The sequence below is a fragment of the Pithys albifrons genome, chromosome Z, assembly GCF_047495875.1.
Source record: "Pithys albifrons albifrons isolate INPA30051 chromosome Z, PitAlb_v1, whole genome shotgun sequence".
Taxonomy (NCBI): domain Eukaryota; kingdom Metazoa; phylum Chordata; class Aves; order Passeriformes; family Thamnophilidae; genus Pithys; species Pithys albifrons.
The window spans coordinates 63,718,487-63,734,420 of NC_092497.1; the positions used below are offsets into that span (position 1 = coordinate 63,718,487).

At 38.8% G+C, this 15,934-nt stretch overlaps 1 protein-coding gene across 3 annotated transcripts in view; it reads left to right on the forward strand.

The window, feature by feature from the left end:
* DOCK8 (dedicator of cytokinesis 8) overlaps window positions 1–14,794 on the forward strand; it is an 87,944-nt gene extending 73,150 nt beyond the window's left edge. For all 3 annotated transcript variants that reach the window (XM_071579872.1, XM_071579873.1, XM_071579874.1), the window contains 9 exons: window positions 4,733–4,876; window positions 5,659–5,790; window positions 7,613–7,747; window positions 8,280–8,369; window positions 8,783–9,019; window positions 9,668–9,811; window positions 10,892–10,998; window positions 11,785–11,952; window positions 12,546–14,794. In XM_071579872.1, coding sequence (XP_071435973.1) covers window positions 4,733–4,876; window positions 5,659–5,790; window positions 7,613–7,747; window positions 8,280–8,369; window positions 8,783–9,019; window positions 9,668–9,811; window positions 10,892–10,998; window positions 11,785–11,952; window positions 12,546–12,609 — 1,221 coding nt within the window. In that variant the 3' untranslated portion in view covers window positions 12,610–14,794. The remainder of the gene's footprint in view (window positions 1–4,732; window positions 4,877–5,658; window positions 5,791–7,612; window positions 7,748–8,279; window positions 8,370–8,782; window positions 9,020–9,667; window positions 9,812–10,891; window positions 10,999–11,784; window positions 11,953–12,545) is intronic.
* Window positions 14,795–15,934: the final 1,140 nt, after the last annotated feature.

Genomic DNA, 15,934 nt, shown 5'->3' on the forward strand with positions numbered 1-15,934 from the left:
TGTGCCCTTCCAGCCTGCGCAGTGGAGTTTTAGATGAGGCTCAGCGTGCGCAGAACTGGCCCCACCGTTTAAGTCCTGAGGTCCATCTGCCACGGCCGAGCAAGCTTGGACAGTGCCAGTGAAGTCCTCAGGGCTAGAACCTACAGCACCCGGCATTTCCCAGGAGGTCTCCCATCCAAGTACTAATCCAGGGCTGACCCTGCTTAGCTTCCGAGATCTGGTGGGATCGGATGTCAGGGAGGCATTTAACTGCCTGTATGGGAAGAAAAAGTTACAATGGCAGAGCAGAAGCACTACTCTTGGTAGGTTATTCCAATGACTTATGCTGATAACACCTAGTCCTTTAGTATCTGTCTGTTTCTAGCTTCTGTTTCCAGCAGTTCAATACTGTAATCTCTTAACTTGCTGAGTAAAATCTGTCTATTACCACATGTCTTTTCCAGGGCTGTTACTGATCAACTGTGACAGATGCATCTTTCAAACTTCTTTCTTATAATTTAGGTAATTGGAGCTCCTCAGTTCCTTTAGGCATATTCTCCAATGCTTTGATTGTCCTCAAGTTACTAACCAACCCCTTTTGATTGATGAATAACACAATCACTGTAGTCTATACACAGTATGTCTAAGTCAAGTGAAAACATCCCATACATTCTTCCAGAGTGAATAGTAGCTCTCAGATTATCTCTCCAAAGACTCCACTGGTTCTTTTGGCATTGCTGAGCTCTTCAGTCAGTAATACATTGATCTTTTCTAGACAGTTTTCTTGTATTTTGTTTTTGACCTTACTTTTCTACATCACAGAAATGAAAGCATAACTCTTCATTGTTAGGTATGTATTTGTTAGGTATATATGTTTTATCAGGTTATGCATTTTTGGTTACTCTTACCTGAATTGACTTCATGCGCAAATTCAATGATTTTACTACTTATTTTTCACACATTGTTAAAAATAGAAATGGTCAAACCCTTAATGCATTCCCATGTATTGATAATTCCTCTTTATCATTATTGGCTAAGACCAGTGGAGACCATTGTTAATTTACAGAGTGTTGGCTGCAATGATTATAAATGCTTTCAACTAATTAGTGGAAGTATTTTGCCAAATCAACTTAGATGTACAGACATCTACTCTTTGAGCATTATTACCTTTATAAGCTTGTCATCTCCTTTTTTAGAAAGTATCAGGTTTCTATATTCTAGTGTTGATTCACACTAACCACAATACATTTAATGTTTTCTTCATAATTTTTTATCAGTATTTCCATCACTTTGTTCTGGTGCAGTCTGATAAACCTACCACCCTCTGCTCACCTTGTACACTTTTAAAAATATGTGGTCCCAAAGCATATTTCCTCATCTGGAATTTCCCGTTTTCTAAAATACAGCAAGTCAGTATTCAGTGCTTGAATACCATTTTGCTTAGCTCTTTTGAACAGTTAATGAGCCCATTTTATTGTCAAGGTGACTTTAAAATGGCTAACACTAATGCATTCATTAACCCTTGATGTAACTATACCACGTAGGAGTCTTTTCCCTTCAAAATAGTAAATGTAAATATGATTGAACCACCTTGCATTTGCATTGAATTTAGTTTGTTGGGCATTAGTATTTGCAATTTTACTTTACCAATCAGGTGATGGACTAGTGTTATTCTTGATTTTATTCAATATCAGAATAGCTCTTGATACTCTTTTTATTGACTAAACTTCCAGCCATGAGTTTATACTTCTGCCATTTTGTATCTCTTATCAGTTTTGTATACCTCCAAACTTCTAACTTTCAGTCATTACTACTGTTTACTTCTTTTCTCTGTACTTGTTGCATACGAACATCATTTACACATTAGTGAACTCTGTATTCCCTTCCCAATGCCATCCTGGTCCCAGGCTGCCTTCAGTGGTAGTAAACTCACACATTTGATGCAAATGCAATTCCTCCTTCTATTGCTCCTAGATTATGCATATCTCCATGAATGGATATGTTTCCATTTATCTTAAAGAATTGAAGTCTATTCTGCAAGGCACTAAGCAAGAAAAAAAATTAGGAATTTAAAAGCAGCAAATCAATCATCAAAGTGCTTGTGTTTGCCAAAGGAACAGTTGCCTCATAGAAGAGAAATAGTAAAATGCCTTAATGACCAGTACCCAATTGAACAACTTTTTATCTGACAGCATAATTTTGAATTTCAGTTTGCTCAATAACAATAATTAACTATAACAACACTTTGTATTTTTACATAGGCTTTAAAGAAAAGAGCTCCTGTTCTTTATCAACAGGTTTATGTTTTGTAGCACCTATGAAGGTCTTAACTCAGATGACATTGTTAAAAGAGAGAAACACTATGCAGACTGCCTTGGCTTTACCTGGAGTTACAGATCTCACTCATGGACTCTTTCTGTGACCATTTCTTCATTTGCCTCAGATACAAAATAAACTAGTATCGGTGATAGATATTTAGTTGTGGAATTAAGGGTGATGATAATATGTATAAAAAATACTATTCTCTCTGAGCAGAAGTGTTATTTCCTTTTTACAGATGAATAAAATAAGGCAGCAAAGAATCAAATCAGTTGACCTAGGTCTTCTGCAATGAGTCTCTTAGCATTCAGAAAACTGATTATCACTGGAGTAGCACTTTTCCTTATACTGTTCCAGACAAAACTATAAATGCTTCCCTCTATGCAATCAAAACTGTCCCATGAAACCAGAATGGGGTCCCTTTGAGCTTAGTTTATGTTTACTCTAAATCTCCTTTCTAAGTGATAAAGTGGAATTAGTGAGAGTATGAATTTCATGTGGACTGATTTTATAGCTATATTACCATAGACAAGTATTTAGTGTGTGTGTCTACCTGCTGAGGCACAGGACTAATTAGTTAGAGCTCAGCAGTAACCTAATTTGACTCTACTTTTTTGGGCATCTAGGCTGCAGGCAACCCTGGCCATATTTAGCATGATGATATGGGCTGGGGTTCACAGGCTTTTTTTGAGTTTACACAAGTATTTCTTTTCCTTAAAGAAAACTAGGCTTGTGAAGTCCAAAATAATTGCTGATGAAACACATGGCATTTTATGTATTGCCTTTATTACAAAAGGGACATGTAAAATTCTTCAATATGAAAAGTAGATCAAGGCTAAAGTCGGTGAGACACACTCACTTTGCAAAAGATCATGCAAGCAGCAGGAGTACATCATGAAGGATCTCTCCTGCTAGAGTGCCTGGACTGTAAAATGCCTGACCTTAGTTAAAAGTGAATAAGGGGTAATTGGTGTCTGTGACTTTCTTGTTACTTTTGTAAACAAATCACTTCTCTGGACTCTTTTCCCTATGCTACAAAAGGAAAAAAAAAAGCCATCAGAGGTCATATGATGATAGTCCTTAATGACCACAATTACAGAAAGAAAAAACAGAAACTGAGCTCTAGCATGAGCCAGTGAGGCTAGGTCTGGTTGAAGTCACTATCTTCAATGGGACTGGTAGTAAAAGTGGCACGGATGTACATGTGCTGCAGTTTTTCCTCTGGCCAAAATTCAGGCATCTTCTTAATTCCTGTGAATACTGTCCTGAGTTTTATGCTTACCCTTCCACTGAAGCTGACATAATGTGCAGACTAGGCATTATGATGGCAGCATGGCTGGAGTAAATTTCCCCCATGGAGAAATAAATACATCCACAAAACCCAGGGGGGGAAGTCCAATGTTGCTAGTGATGTGTAGTGCCAATTCTTTATCTGAAATCTGATCAATAGTAACAGCCCTCAGTGTCTCTGCCATTTTATAAAGATGTCTTTAAGGACTCAGCTAGCAAGCCAGCTGGCATCCATCTTGCACTCAGACAGATTGTCATTGCCAGTTTCTGCTGAAGTGAGACACTATGACACTAATATAACTCCTTTTAATTAATAGCAAATCGAAGCTTAGCATTTCTGCTGCTATTGAAAGTTACATGTGCCAGTCCCATACTGTATACACACATATTATGGTGTTAACGCGTATGTTTTTTCTATGTATTGTAAATTTTTCTATGTTGACACTACCCAGTGTCATTTATTCAAAGGAATCCTGAAGAACTGTAGACATATTACTTCATTGTCTAGAATCTCAAAAGAGTGACTGTTACTATGTACTTTACCTAGTTTTATTTAAATGTACTGTAAGATCCATAATTTTAACAAGAAACCAAGGATCATAGGGTAATACAGCAGAGGATGAAACAAGAAGAGTCAGTAAGTTATTGTGGATTTTAGAGCAATATTGTCTGTGTCCTACTTCTCCTCTGCTTGCAAAAGTAAAATCAAAACTTGAAAGCTCAGCTTATTCAGGCAGTGGGCATGAGGTCCAGAGTGCAGCTCGGAATTTCCCACTCCCAGGTGCCAGCAGCAGGAAGGGTGCATTGGTTGTGAACTCTGAGGCACTGAAGATTGAGCTCACCGCAGCTCCATAGAAATCCAACCACCAGAGGAGAGACAGGTTGAGACCTACAAGAGTCTGCCTTTTAAACCTGAGACAAGAAAGAAAATTCATGATTCTTGTAGCAAAACTCCTAGTCTGCCATCTGTGGAGATTTATGATGTTATATTTGCTTCTATAAGGAGTTTGTGTGTTCCCTAGCTGCGCTTGTATAATCTCATATTTGTTCCCATCTCATGAATATGCTGAAACCATTTCTGCCTCTAACTTCATGATACACTGTTGATCTAGGTTTCTGATTTCTGTGCTCTGATGTATTTTAGAATATTTCATCCAATGTGCTGGAGGAATCTGCTGTTTCAGATGATGTTTTGTCTCCAGATGAAGATGGCATATGTTCTGGGAGGTATTTCTCAGAAAGTGGACTTGTAGGGCTGCTGGAACAAGCTGCAGAGCTCTTCAGCACGGTGAGTGAGGGCCAAAATCACCAGAACAGGGTAGTGGGCTATCTGGATCAGATCCATAGGTTATTTTCCTGCACATTTCCTGTTAAACCAAGTGCTACAGATCTGCCACACTCCAAATAACAAGAGGCTACGTCTTATAGCCATCTCAGTTCTGCTTCGGACAGATTAATTAAGTTAGGCTTTTCAGTTAGCCTAGCTCAGTCATGTATCTACCTCTACAGGCAGCATCAACAGCAAGTGATTGTCTCAGAATGAAGCTTTTCAGTTGGTATTTTTATGGGATAATACATTTAAGAAAAACTCTTGCTTAAACTATAAACTTTACAAAGCATATGAGAGTTACTCCTGTGCTTTTGCATAAAACCACCAGCCTCATAATCTCCACTTACCATGTCGAGAGTGATGATGTTAATACTGAAGTAGCTCATCATTTTGACATTGTGCTAGATAAGATGTATGATTTAGCATCTCTGAATATATCAGTTAGGTTCCTTTTGCCCAGACGCAACTCTGGTTGCCCTGAACCATACATGCTAAACAAATCTTTCTCCTGTTGCTCACCTGCATTTCTATCTCTTCAAGCCCTGAAGTAGAAACCATGTGTCTTACACAGGAATCTGAGCTCCAGAGTCCAATAGATCAGAGATCACAATTACATCCTGGTTGTTGTTTGCTGTTCAGAACTACCCATTTACTATTACTAGCTAAGGCATTAATAGAGATCTAATTTCTTTTCAGAGTGTATGAGGACTCATTTCTTTTCTTCTTTTTTCTTTCCCAAGGGAGGATTGTATGAAACTGTGAATGAGGTGTACAAAATTGTCATTCCCATACTGGAGGCACATCGAGACTTCAGGAAGCTTACCTTGACACACAGCAAGCTACAAAAGGCTTTTGACAGCATTATTAATAAGGTACTTGTGAGGCAAGGCACTGGTAGCAAGACACATTGGGGGGTTGCATTGTTTGTTTAAGACTGGTGATAATAAATAAAACTGTTCATATGTGTATTGGGTTTGCATGCCCAGGGTAGGATAGTAAAGGGGGTGGGTTACAGGAGTGGCTTCTATAAGAAGCTGCCAGAAGCTATCCCCATAACCAACAGAGCCCATGCCAGCTGGCTTCAAGATGGACCTGCTGCCAGCCAAGGCCAAACCCATCAAAGAAGGTAGTAATACATTTAAGAAGGGAAAAAATGTAATTGTGCTCAGAGAAGAGTGAAAATATGTGAGAGGAGCAACTACACAGACACCAAGGTCAGTGGAGAAGGAGCAGGGAGGAGGTGCTCCAGGTACTGAAGCTGAGATTCCCCTGTAGCCTGTGTTGAAGACCATGGTGAGGCAGGATGTCCTCCTGCAGCCTCTGGGGGCCAGTGGGGGTGCAGAGATCCACCTGCAGCCCACACAGGACCCCACACAGAAGCAGGTGGATGCCTGAAAGAAGGTCACAACCCCATGGGAAGCCCACACTGGAGCAGATTCTCTGCAGGGACCTGCAGACCCATGGAGAGAGGAGCTTATGCTAGAGCAGATTTCCTGGGAGGACTTGTCACTCTGTCAAGAATCCACATGGGAGCTGGCTGTTCTTGAAGTTCTGTACCCTGTGGAAAGGGACACGTGTTGAAACAGTTTGTGAAGAACTGTTGCCCATGGGATGGACTCATGCTAGAGAAGTTTTTGGAGTACTGTCTCCCATGGGAGACACCCCACAGGGAGCAGGGGAAGGACTCCTCTCCCTGAGCAGTGGCAGAAACAACCTATGATGAACTGATCATAACCTCCATTGCCTGTCTCCCTGCACCACTGAGGGGAGGAAGTAGAGCTGGTGAAGGAGGGAGAGGTGGAGGGAAGGTATTTTTAAGATTTGTTTTACTTCTCATTATTCTGCTCTGAGTTTGACTAGTATTAAATTAAATTAGTTTCCCCAAGTCTGTTTTGCCCATGACAGTACCTGGTTTGTGGTCTCTTCCAGTCCTGATCTCAGCTCATGAACCCTTTGTTGTATTTTCTCTCCCCTGTCCAGTTGCAAATGAGGGTAATACAGTAGCTTTGGTGGGTACCTAGTATCCTGTCAGGATCAACCTACCACAATGTAAAGTAGAGTCATTTCCTTTTTCAAACAAAAGCTTCCATCTGCTTTGGTCTACCTACAGAGCTGGCAGTGAGAAGAGGCTCTATCCTCTACATATGAAAAAGCAGAGATAAATTTAAAACTGGTTTGACTGAACAGCTCTGTGTCCACCTGGCCACACCTGTTTAAGAAAAATAATTTTATTTCAAATCATTAGTGTTTTCAGTTATAAAACAGAAGAAATACAAAAACCTGCATAAATTCTTAGCACTCATATCACCCCTTCTCTTTGTTCAAAGAACCTTATTGCTGAATCTAATAAGTTTCAAATTTTCCCGAATCAATATCTAATGCATAATTTTAATTTTGTTACATGTATTCATTGGAATGGGGGGAGAGGTATTTCATTTTGTAAAAGCCACTTCATGACCAGTCTAAATTTTAAGTTAGATTTCAGTCAAATGTCCCCTTAGTTTGTATGCTTTCCAGCATGAATGTGTGCTTCTAATTCATCCAAAATGTAGATCCATAGAAGTGGCTTTGAAATGGGGAAAACTTAGGACTAGTGGGTTTTCTTATACATCAGTTGGGGGGAAAATTGCATCCAAATACTAAAATGTTCACATTAAAAAAATTGTAAATTTCCTCTTTGTTTTTATCAACTAGGGTCAAAAACGAATGTTTGGAACTTACTTTCGTGTTGGTTTCTATGGATCCAAATTTGGGGACTTGGATGAACAGGAATTTGTTTATAAGGAACCTGCAATTACCAAGCTTCCTGAGATTTCTCACAGATTAGAGGTAAAGAAAAAACATTATATTAAGACAAATCTCAAATGTTATATTTTCCAATGAACACACACAGTCCTAACAGTATTACCGCTATATAAAAAAATCAGTAACAAACTGATTTGTACCTGAGATTATGTTCTTTGTGTATATCCTTTCCACAGCAGCCCTTTCTAAAGCATAATGATGTAAGTAATCCATTCATTGAGGCCATGCCTCTTATGAGCAGGCCTGTAATATGTTGAATGATTTAATTTTGACCATGCCAGATACTTGCTTTGGTATCTTTCCAGTTTTTTCTATAGAATTCCAGTGTTCTGTTTTGATTGTTTTACCTCAAGTTCTGCATTTGTCTGAGGAACTCACACTGATCTTTGGCAGAAGATGCCTTACCCTGGCCAGCTGTGATTTGTGGAGCAGTATGCTGACTGTAAAAAGCGCAGAAATTGTTGTGGTTGTCACTCCTTTCTCCTGGAGGCATACAGATCATTACCATTGCATTAAGGACTAAAAACATGTTGGGGTAATTCTGTTTCCTTTCCAGGGATTTTATGGCCAGTGTTTTGGGGAGGATGCTGTGGAAGTGATTAAGGACTCTGCTCCTGTTGACAGAACAAAGCTGGATCCCAATAAGGTAGGGAAAGTACTACTTGAGAGCGTTGAGTGCTTTGTCACAGCAGAGAAAGGAAGAGAAGCCCCCCCCGCAACTTTTATGTTCAAACATGAAAGCACCAAAAAAAAACCCCAGCTTGGTGGTATCTCCATGCCTCTGTCACAGGCTTAGATTGGTAGCTTGTCACAGAGTATGGAAATTAGAAGTTCTGATCTCTGGTCTCTGCTCTGGTCCTGATCCCCAGGGTTAAGCTGTGCCCTCCTACATGCAAGTTTTGTCATCTCTGAATAAGAGAATGATCCTTGAAGGATTTGCAGCTCTGTGCTCTTCCAGATCATCCTTAGCCAATGTGAACTGTAGGATATTTCATGTGTTATTCCTTTTACACATCTTGCATTGTAAAGTACTGTCATGGTTGTTCCCTCTTTTCTTAGGCATACATACAAATTACTTTTGTGGAGCCATATTTTGATGAGTATGAGATGAAGGACAGAGTTACCTATTTTGAGAAGAACTTCAACATCTGTCGGTTCATGTACACTACACCTTTCACCAAGGATGGGCGTCCCAGAGGAGAGCTTAGTGAGCAATATAAGAGGAACACCATCCTAACCACAATGCATGCTTTTCCCTACATCAAAACTAGAATCAATGTCATTGAAAGAGAAGAGGTAATTGGGTTTTGAAGACAGATATAATTTCTCAGGGGCTGACGGAGTCTCTGAGTAGGAAGACTTTCAAATTCTATTCTTGGCAGAAAAAAAGAATGCTAAATTTCTCAGATGTTGCTCTCATAAACAGGAGTGTTATATAAGGGATGGAAAAATGCAAGATAGATATTTACTACAGAGAAGAGAAGATAGCAATCATACATTCTCCTTTGGACCTACTAGTTGTGATGCAGTGTAGGAGGATGTGTGGAATTCTGTTTATAGCTGTATTTCTAGCTGATTATGTAGAAGTAGCGAGAAGTACAGTCAGAGAACTAGACTGGGATCAGAGCTGGTTTGGAGACAGGAAGCTTTATACTGTAGAAAGTGCAACACCATTTCAGACATTAAGTCAGGAACTAATAATAATAATGACTTTATGCAAATAGGGAGTCTGATCCACACCCTATTCCTACAAATGATAAGATGGCAAAGAACTTTGGATCAGATGCAGTGTCTTCCAAGATGACATTTAGATTAACAGTCTTCCTGGGTTTCACAACTACTGCTTTTGACATAGGAGAATGAGAGTGATATTGTCAGATTTAGACTAGGTCAACTGCACACACGATTCAGGTAATGAAACATTCTTTCTTCCATTTCCATTAGTTTGTTTTAACCCCAATTGAAGTTGCTATTGAAGATATGCGTAAAAAAACACAGGAACTAACTGCAGCCACCAATCAAGAACCACCAGATGCCAAAATGCTCCAGATGGTTTTGCAGGGCTCAGTTGGAGCCACTGTAAATCAGGTGAGGGATCCAAATAAGCCAAATGAAGAGCTTCTGCATACTTCTCTCATTGTTTCCTTTTTGTTCTTACCTCTTGCACAGGAAGAAGTATATCTAATCAGATACATTTAGTCACAATGTGCATTTAAACCTCATCTCTTGATATTTCGTCATTGTATACTGTTCTTTAGGTATGCTTTTGGTGAAAGTGCTCCTAGGAGTGTTGTCTTGGTTGCAGGTGGAGTAACTCACAGAAACCTTGTGAATGCATCCAAGGATTTTCTGTTTCTAACACACTAACCATCTCAGCCATTTGGATCACTTCAGATATATCCTTGGGGAATGGGAATAATAGTAACTATTCTGCTGTGGGACTACTGCAAACTCAGTTTCACAGAAATTAAGTCAATACATGAAGTCAAGACATGAGTGCCCAAAAAGAAAGCTGATAACTATATATATTAGTGATGCAATAATTATAACATATATATACACATGCTAACAAAAAACCTCCAATCAATAATTTTTAAATCATTAATTAAATAGAATAATTAATTAAATAGAGAACGAAGATGTAACTGAGTGAAAACTTGGCATTATGCACAGTTTTGCAAAGCTTGGTTTCTTTGCTAAAAGCTTAAATACTCTCAAGTTTCTCCATATTCTTTGGCAAGCAAAGCCTCTAGTCTGAAATAACGTTGTAGCTGTGGAAGGAATGGTCATTTTTTTTGCTGGGCTTATTTAACTCCTTTGAGGTCTTGTAATAATGACACATAGGAGCTGTGTTTCTCTAATGTAACCAGGTTTGTCAGTATCCCAGCTCTTCTCTGCTGAGAAGAATTTGTCTGTTCCCTTTGTTGTGGGGCTGGAGGAGAAATTAAAACACGAGAGGATAAGATACAGTGGGTAAAAATTCTGCTTGCCAAAGGAAATATTGGGGGGAAGGGAGCAAAAAGACACCCTGTTATGATAACTGTGCATGTTTGGTTTTCTTTTTTTTCATAATTCCACTAATGAAATAACAAACAGCTTAAACAAACGTGTGGTCTGTTTTCAATCTAAGCAGGTGTTTTTAACATTTTCCTGTGTTATTCCTGTAAGGGACCGCTAGAGGTAGCACAAGTGTTCCTGGCCGAAATTCCGGCAGACCCCAAACTTTATCGACATCACAACAAGCTGAGGTTGTGTTTCAAAGAGTTTATAATGAGGTCAGTAAAACAAAACTAAAACGCTGAATTGCATCAATAGAGTAAATAATAGCAATTATTCAACAATAATATAACAGCAATTAATTATACAAGTATAGGAACATGAGCATCTCACACTTCAGACACTTTGTCCAGATTTGTTATCACTTCTTCATGTCAAGATGTTCGGTTTGTTCTATCTTCTGATATTTTTACAGAAATCAAGCATTTTAGACTATAGCCTTGATTTTACTTTTAATAAAGTGACATATAGATGATATAAAGAAAGCTGTTAATAAGAAAACATTTGACCCTATCTGTCAAGGATACACAGTGGTAGTGGCAGACATGTATGTCCTTTGCTTTAGATATGTTAGTAAATCTTAACAAGCATATTCATATACCAAGATGCTTTTCTCCTTAGTCCAAAGTATAACTGCTGAAGGGTAAATTTGAGTTTAAAAAGTGAGTCTTATGCAACAGATACAGCTTCTACTGTCTGCTATTGCCACTGCATCTGCTTACACTAAGTAGGCAGCTAGCTAAGTATTCTGCAGTCATTACATTTGTTTTTACTAGCTCCCTTGTGCTTTTCTAATGTCTAAAAAATATCATCTCAATTTGTGTATCTGGAAAAGATAGACGTTTCTTATTAGTTCATTATCACTTCGGTCTTGACAAGTTACCTGAGGAATGCCTAGATCAGAAGAGCTGTAACCTTGTATATTCAAAATACATATCACAAAATGAATGAGCTTAACAGAAGTAGATGATATATGTTATGCAATTTTCTTTCCTTTTGCCTAGGTGTGGTGAAGCAGTGGAGAAAAACAAGGAACTTATTACTGCTGATCAGCGGGAATATCATCAAGAGCTCAAAAGGAATTACATGAAGCTGAAGGAGAACCTTAGGCCCATGATTGAGAGGAAGATCCCAGAGCTGTACAAACCTGTAGTGAAAATCCATAGCACAAGGTACAGCTAAGGACAGGGTTATCTGTTGTGAATATACAAAAATAGGATATTTTTTGAAAGGGAGAGGGAGTTTTAGTGGCTGCTAAAATGAGGCCATAATACACACTCCCAATTGGAGAGATCTACTAAATTCCACTGGAGGTGATTGTAATGTTAACTGTGTTTCTCAAGCTGCTCATTCCTGGTGTAGAGGATTTCTGTAATTTTAATGCATCATTAGATAAGACTTCCTCCTTACCCTAACGAAAAGGTATTGGAAACATCTTGTGATTTCTTCAACATTTGAAGCCAGAAGTAGATAGAACAGGTATGACACCATGAGATACTAGTCAGCATGAACTAAGAATCATCCTTTCACTCCAAGAAAACATAACTCCCTTAAGTCACATGACTGAGACAGAATAGTCTAATGTTCTCATGAATATATGCTTCTTCACAAAGCCAATGTGCCCAGTATAGGGTGAGAGGAGAACAAGGAATGACAGCTCTGACCTGCCAACACGTATCATGTTTCAGCTGAAGATTTTTAGCTGTTCAATTTCACAAGGCAGGTATTACCTTGTTTTTCATTTGTTAACTTTATTTCTTTGCAGGGAATCTTTTCGTAACCACAGTTTTAGGAAATACGATGCCCAGACTTCTTCACAAAGCAGCTAAGAACTAGCTGCTTTGGCCAAGGAAGAGCTTCATGCTGCAAGCCAGAAGCGATGAAGTATTTATTCCACATCTGTGAAAGCAGAAATCTCTCACAGAACAGCATGTGCACTTTCTGGACAGCATGCAGAAAAGCATTTACACAAGATCACTAAATGAAAACTAGGGGATAATTCCTAATCAAGCACATATCATGAAGGCTTGGAAAGGAAGGGGATGCTTTTTAGATATTTTTGTATATATTGTAAAATGATCACCTGCTGCAGAGGGGGTGGACATTAATGGTCAGTGGTGTGAAGTCAGTCATTAGCTAACAGATGTAGAACTTGGTGTGGTTTGGTTGAGGTGAATCCAAATAACATGTCTAAAGAATGACAAAAAGATGTATATATTCGTGGTCCTTTTCCAAGGCAGCATTTATCCATGTGCTTTTGGCAATGACACACATGCTGCAAGTTAATCACATACTTAAATGTTGTCTTAATGAGGATGAACATGGTCCCTGCTTGATATTTGCTGACCTGATAGAAAAGAATAATTTCCTCTGTCAGTTTGTGTCACCAGTTTCTGTCATGGTTCTTACCTGCGAGAAGTTCTGCACAAGTTTTCTCAACCCAAGCTTGAAGAGCAAAAAGTAGTAATAAATATTTATTAAAAATCTTGTGAAATTTTTTCTAAGTATAGGGACTACTATGTGCCATGCAGTTGAGTTTCTTAATAATATTTAGCAGAGAAGCTAACATATAGTTTAAAAAGATGCTAAGCTATGAGTGATTCTTTTATTATAGAATGCACTTATGTAGATAGCCTTAACCAAAATTAAATACAGAAGCTCATAGTGGGGATTTCCTGCAAGCACTTAACTCAGGCTTTACTGCAGCTTAAGAGAAATTAGCATATCATTTGTAATACCTAATACTTAGTATTTTCTGAGCCCTAAGCAAGCATTTTGCTAAGTAACCTTTACAGTACTTCTCTCAAGTATGGAAATGTTATTACAGTTTTGCAGATGAGAATGCTGAGAGAGAGAGGTTAGGACTCTGGAACTCACTTAGTGAGGCCATTGCAGAGCCACAATTTTTGTATTGTGACTATGCTTACCACATAGTATTTGTTATTTTGAAACAAATTCCACTTTTTCAGTGTTTTGGAAATTATAGTTTAATACTGGTTAGAGAAATCAATTCTATTTTCCTGAAACCAGAATTTAATGTTTGAATTAAATGGCAGAATTTTTTTCCTTTATATTTCATTTTAGAAAATGGCAGTGAATTTCTCAGAGCTGATGCCATATATTTTTAAAGACCAGGCCTCTCTGCTCTGAAAGTCTAAGGGAGATTGGGGCTGTTGCTTTTAGTGGAAATATTTTGACTTTTTACAATCACCTGCAGCCTTGCCATTGGATAATAGGCATGTCCCAAGCACTTCATTGACATTTGTGTCAGATTGTGAATGTGCTGTGTAGAAGAACTGGGATGATCACACAAGATAATTGTGAAACAGGTGAAATAAACCCTAGTTACATGGAATTTGGAGTGTAAGGAAATAATTTTCCTCCTCATCCCTAGTATTGTTAAATGCATTCATCCAGAATAAATACTCTCTGATTTTGAAGTGAACATGTCTAAAGTACATAAGCAAATGGTATGCAAAGCTCAGAGCAAAAAAGTGGCTTCTCTATATTCAATTTCTTTTGAAACAGTTCTAAGTTGAAAAGTTCACTAATTTCCCAAAGTTTTGAAGCTATGAGATCTCTGCCTATCAGACCCTAGCCTGTTATCTATTGTTTTAACAACTAGTTGAAGAGAAGTTCAGAATACTGTCATCTATCAAACCCATAATCCAACCTCATTGTTTATAAGATGCTTATACTTTACAGCCTAGCAGAAACCTCAGGTAAACAAAACCCCTTACTGGTGTTCAATGTACTAGGTAAAAGTAATGAAGTGTTTTCTCAAACTGAAATAATGCTCCAGAAAATATGCATACTGAAGGACTCTTCATTCACGTGTTACAAACTGAGTACCCCTCAGTCAGTTGGCCAGTCTTGCTTTCAGTTTATATTTCATGTTGTCCCTTCTACAAATGGAACATGGCTTGTACATTTTTTTCAAGAGCTGAACTCTGTAAAATAAAAATGTTCTACCTTATGATACTCATTTTGCAATAAAGCAACTGTTACACAGGATACTCAAAGTGCCTTAGTGTTGCACCTTATACCTCAATAGAACATAGCTGGAAAGAAAATTTCAGTAGTGTCTTGGGTTGAGCTGACAAAATGCCAACTGCCCAATACAGAGTCAGAGAGCCTCCCTCCCCCTGCCGAGAAAAAGGAGAAAGAAAAAAACCGGGAAACTTAGAACAGGTTTAAACCCAAACTAATTATATATATTGTTGCTGCCCACTGACTCCGATGGGTCCAGAAGAACCACGTGGCACCGGACTCAGAGGTCAAACAACAACAAGCCCAGCATCTCACCCGGAAGGGGCCTCGGATTTTACCTTATAAGTACATGTTTCTAACCTTAGCCTATGGAGTCAGATGTGTTGTGCCTGGGGTGGGGTTAGCTCAGGTTATAAATGTTGTCTAATTTGAATAAAGTTGGGATTTGCCTGAACACCATATTGGTGTGTGCAGTCTCCCTTGGACCTGTCCGCAATAATATATTTATACAGAAAAGAGAAAATTAAAAGAAAACTACAATATAATGCTTTTACACACGCTAGATATAACAAAAAATAACTCCCCACTCCCCATTGAACACAAATCCCACCATTCTAACTACAAATCACTTTGGAGAACTCAATTCCCCAGACAGAGACCCAAGCAGAGAGAAAGACTAAGAACAAACATTTTACTTCCCTAAGACAACATGGTGGTAAACTGGTGCTGGTCCTGGGCCTCCCCTCCCTCCTGGGGCAGCACGGTGCATCCTTCTGGACCACAGCCATGAAGGAACTGACCAAGCCACTCCCACACCAGCTCTTACACTTTGAGATGAAGTTGGAATATGGTATAGAATACTACTGGCCAGTAGTCAGCTGTCAGCTAGCCCAGCCCAGCTCAAGTCCGCTGATAGTCTCAGGCCTAGTCTGAAATCCAAAGCCTAAATTTAGGCCTACCTAGCTAAACCCATAACAAGTAGGAACGATCTTTTCTTGTACAAGCATCATTCAGCAAAAAATACAAAGATCTGGGCAGAGAACCTGTCGGTCAGTCTTTAAGATAAATTGTGTCTGTAGCAGCAGTAACAGGCAACGAGTTGCTTTTTTATTTCATTCAGTGTACATAAAAATGTCAGTGGGAAGCTGAATGACAGTAGAGTCC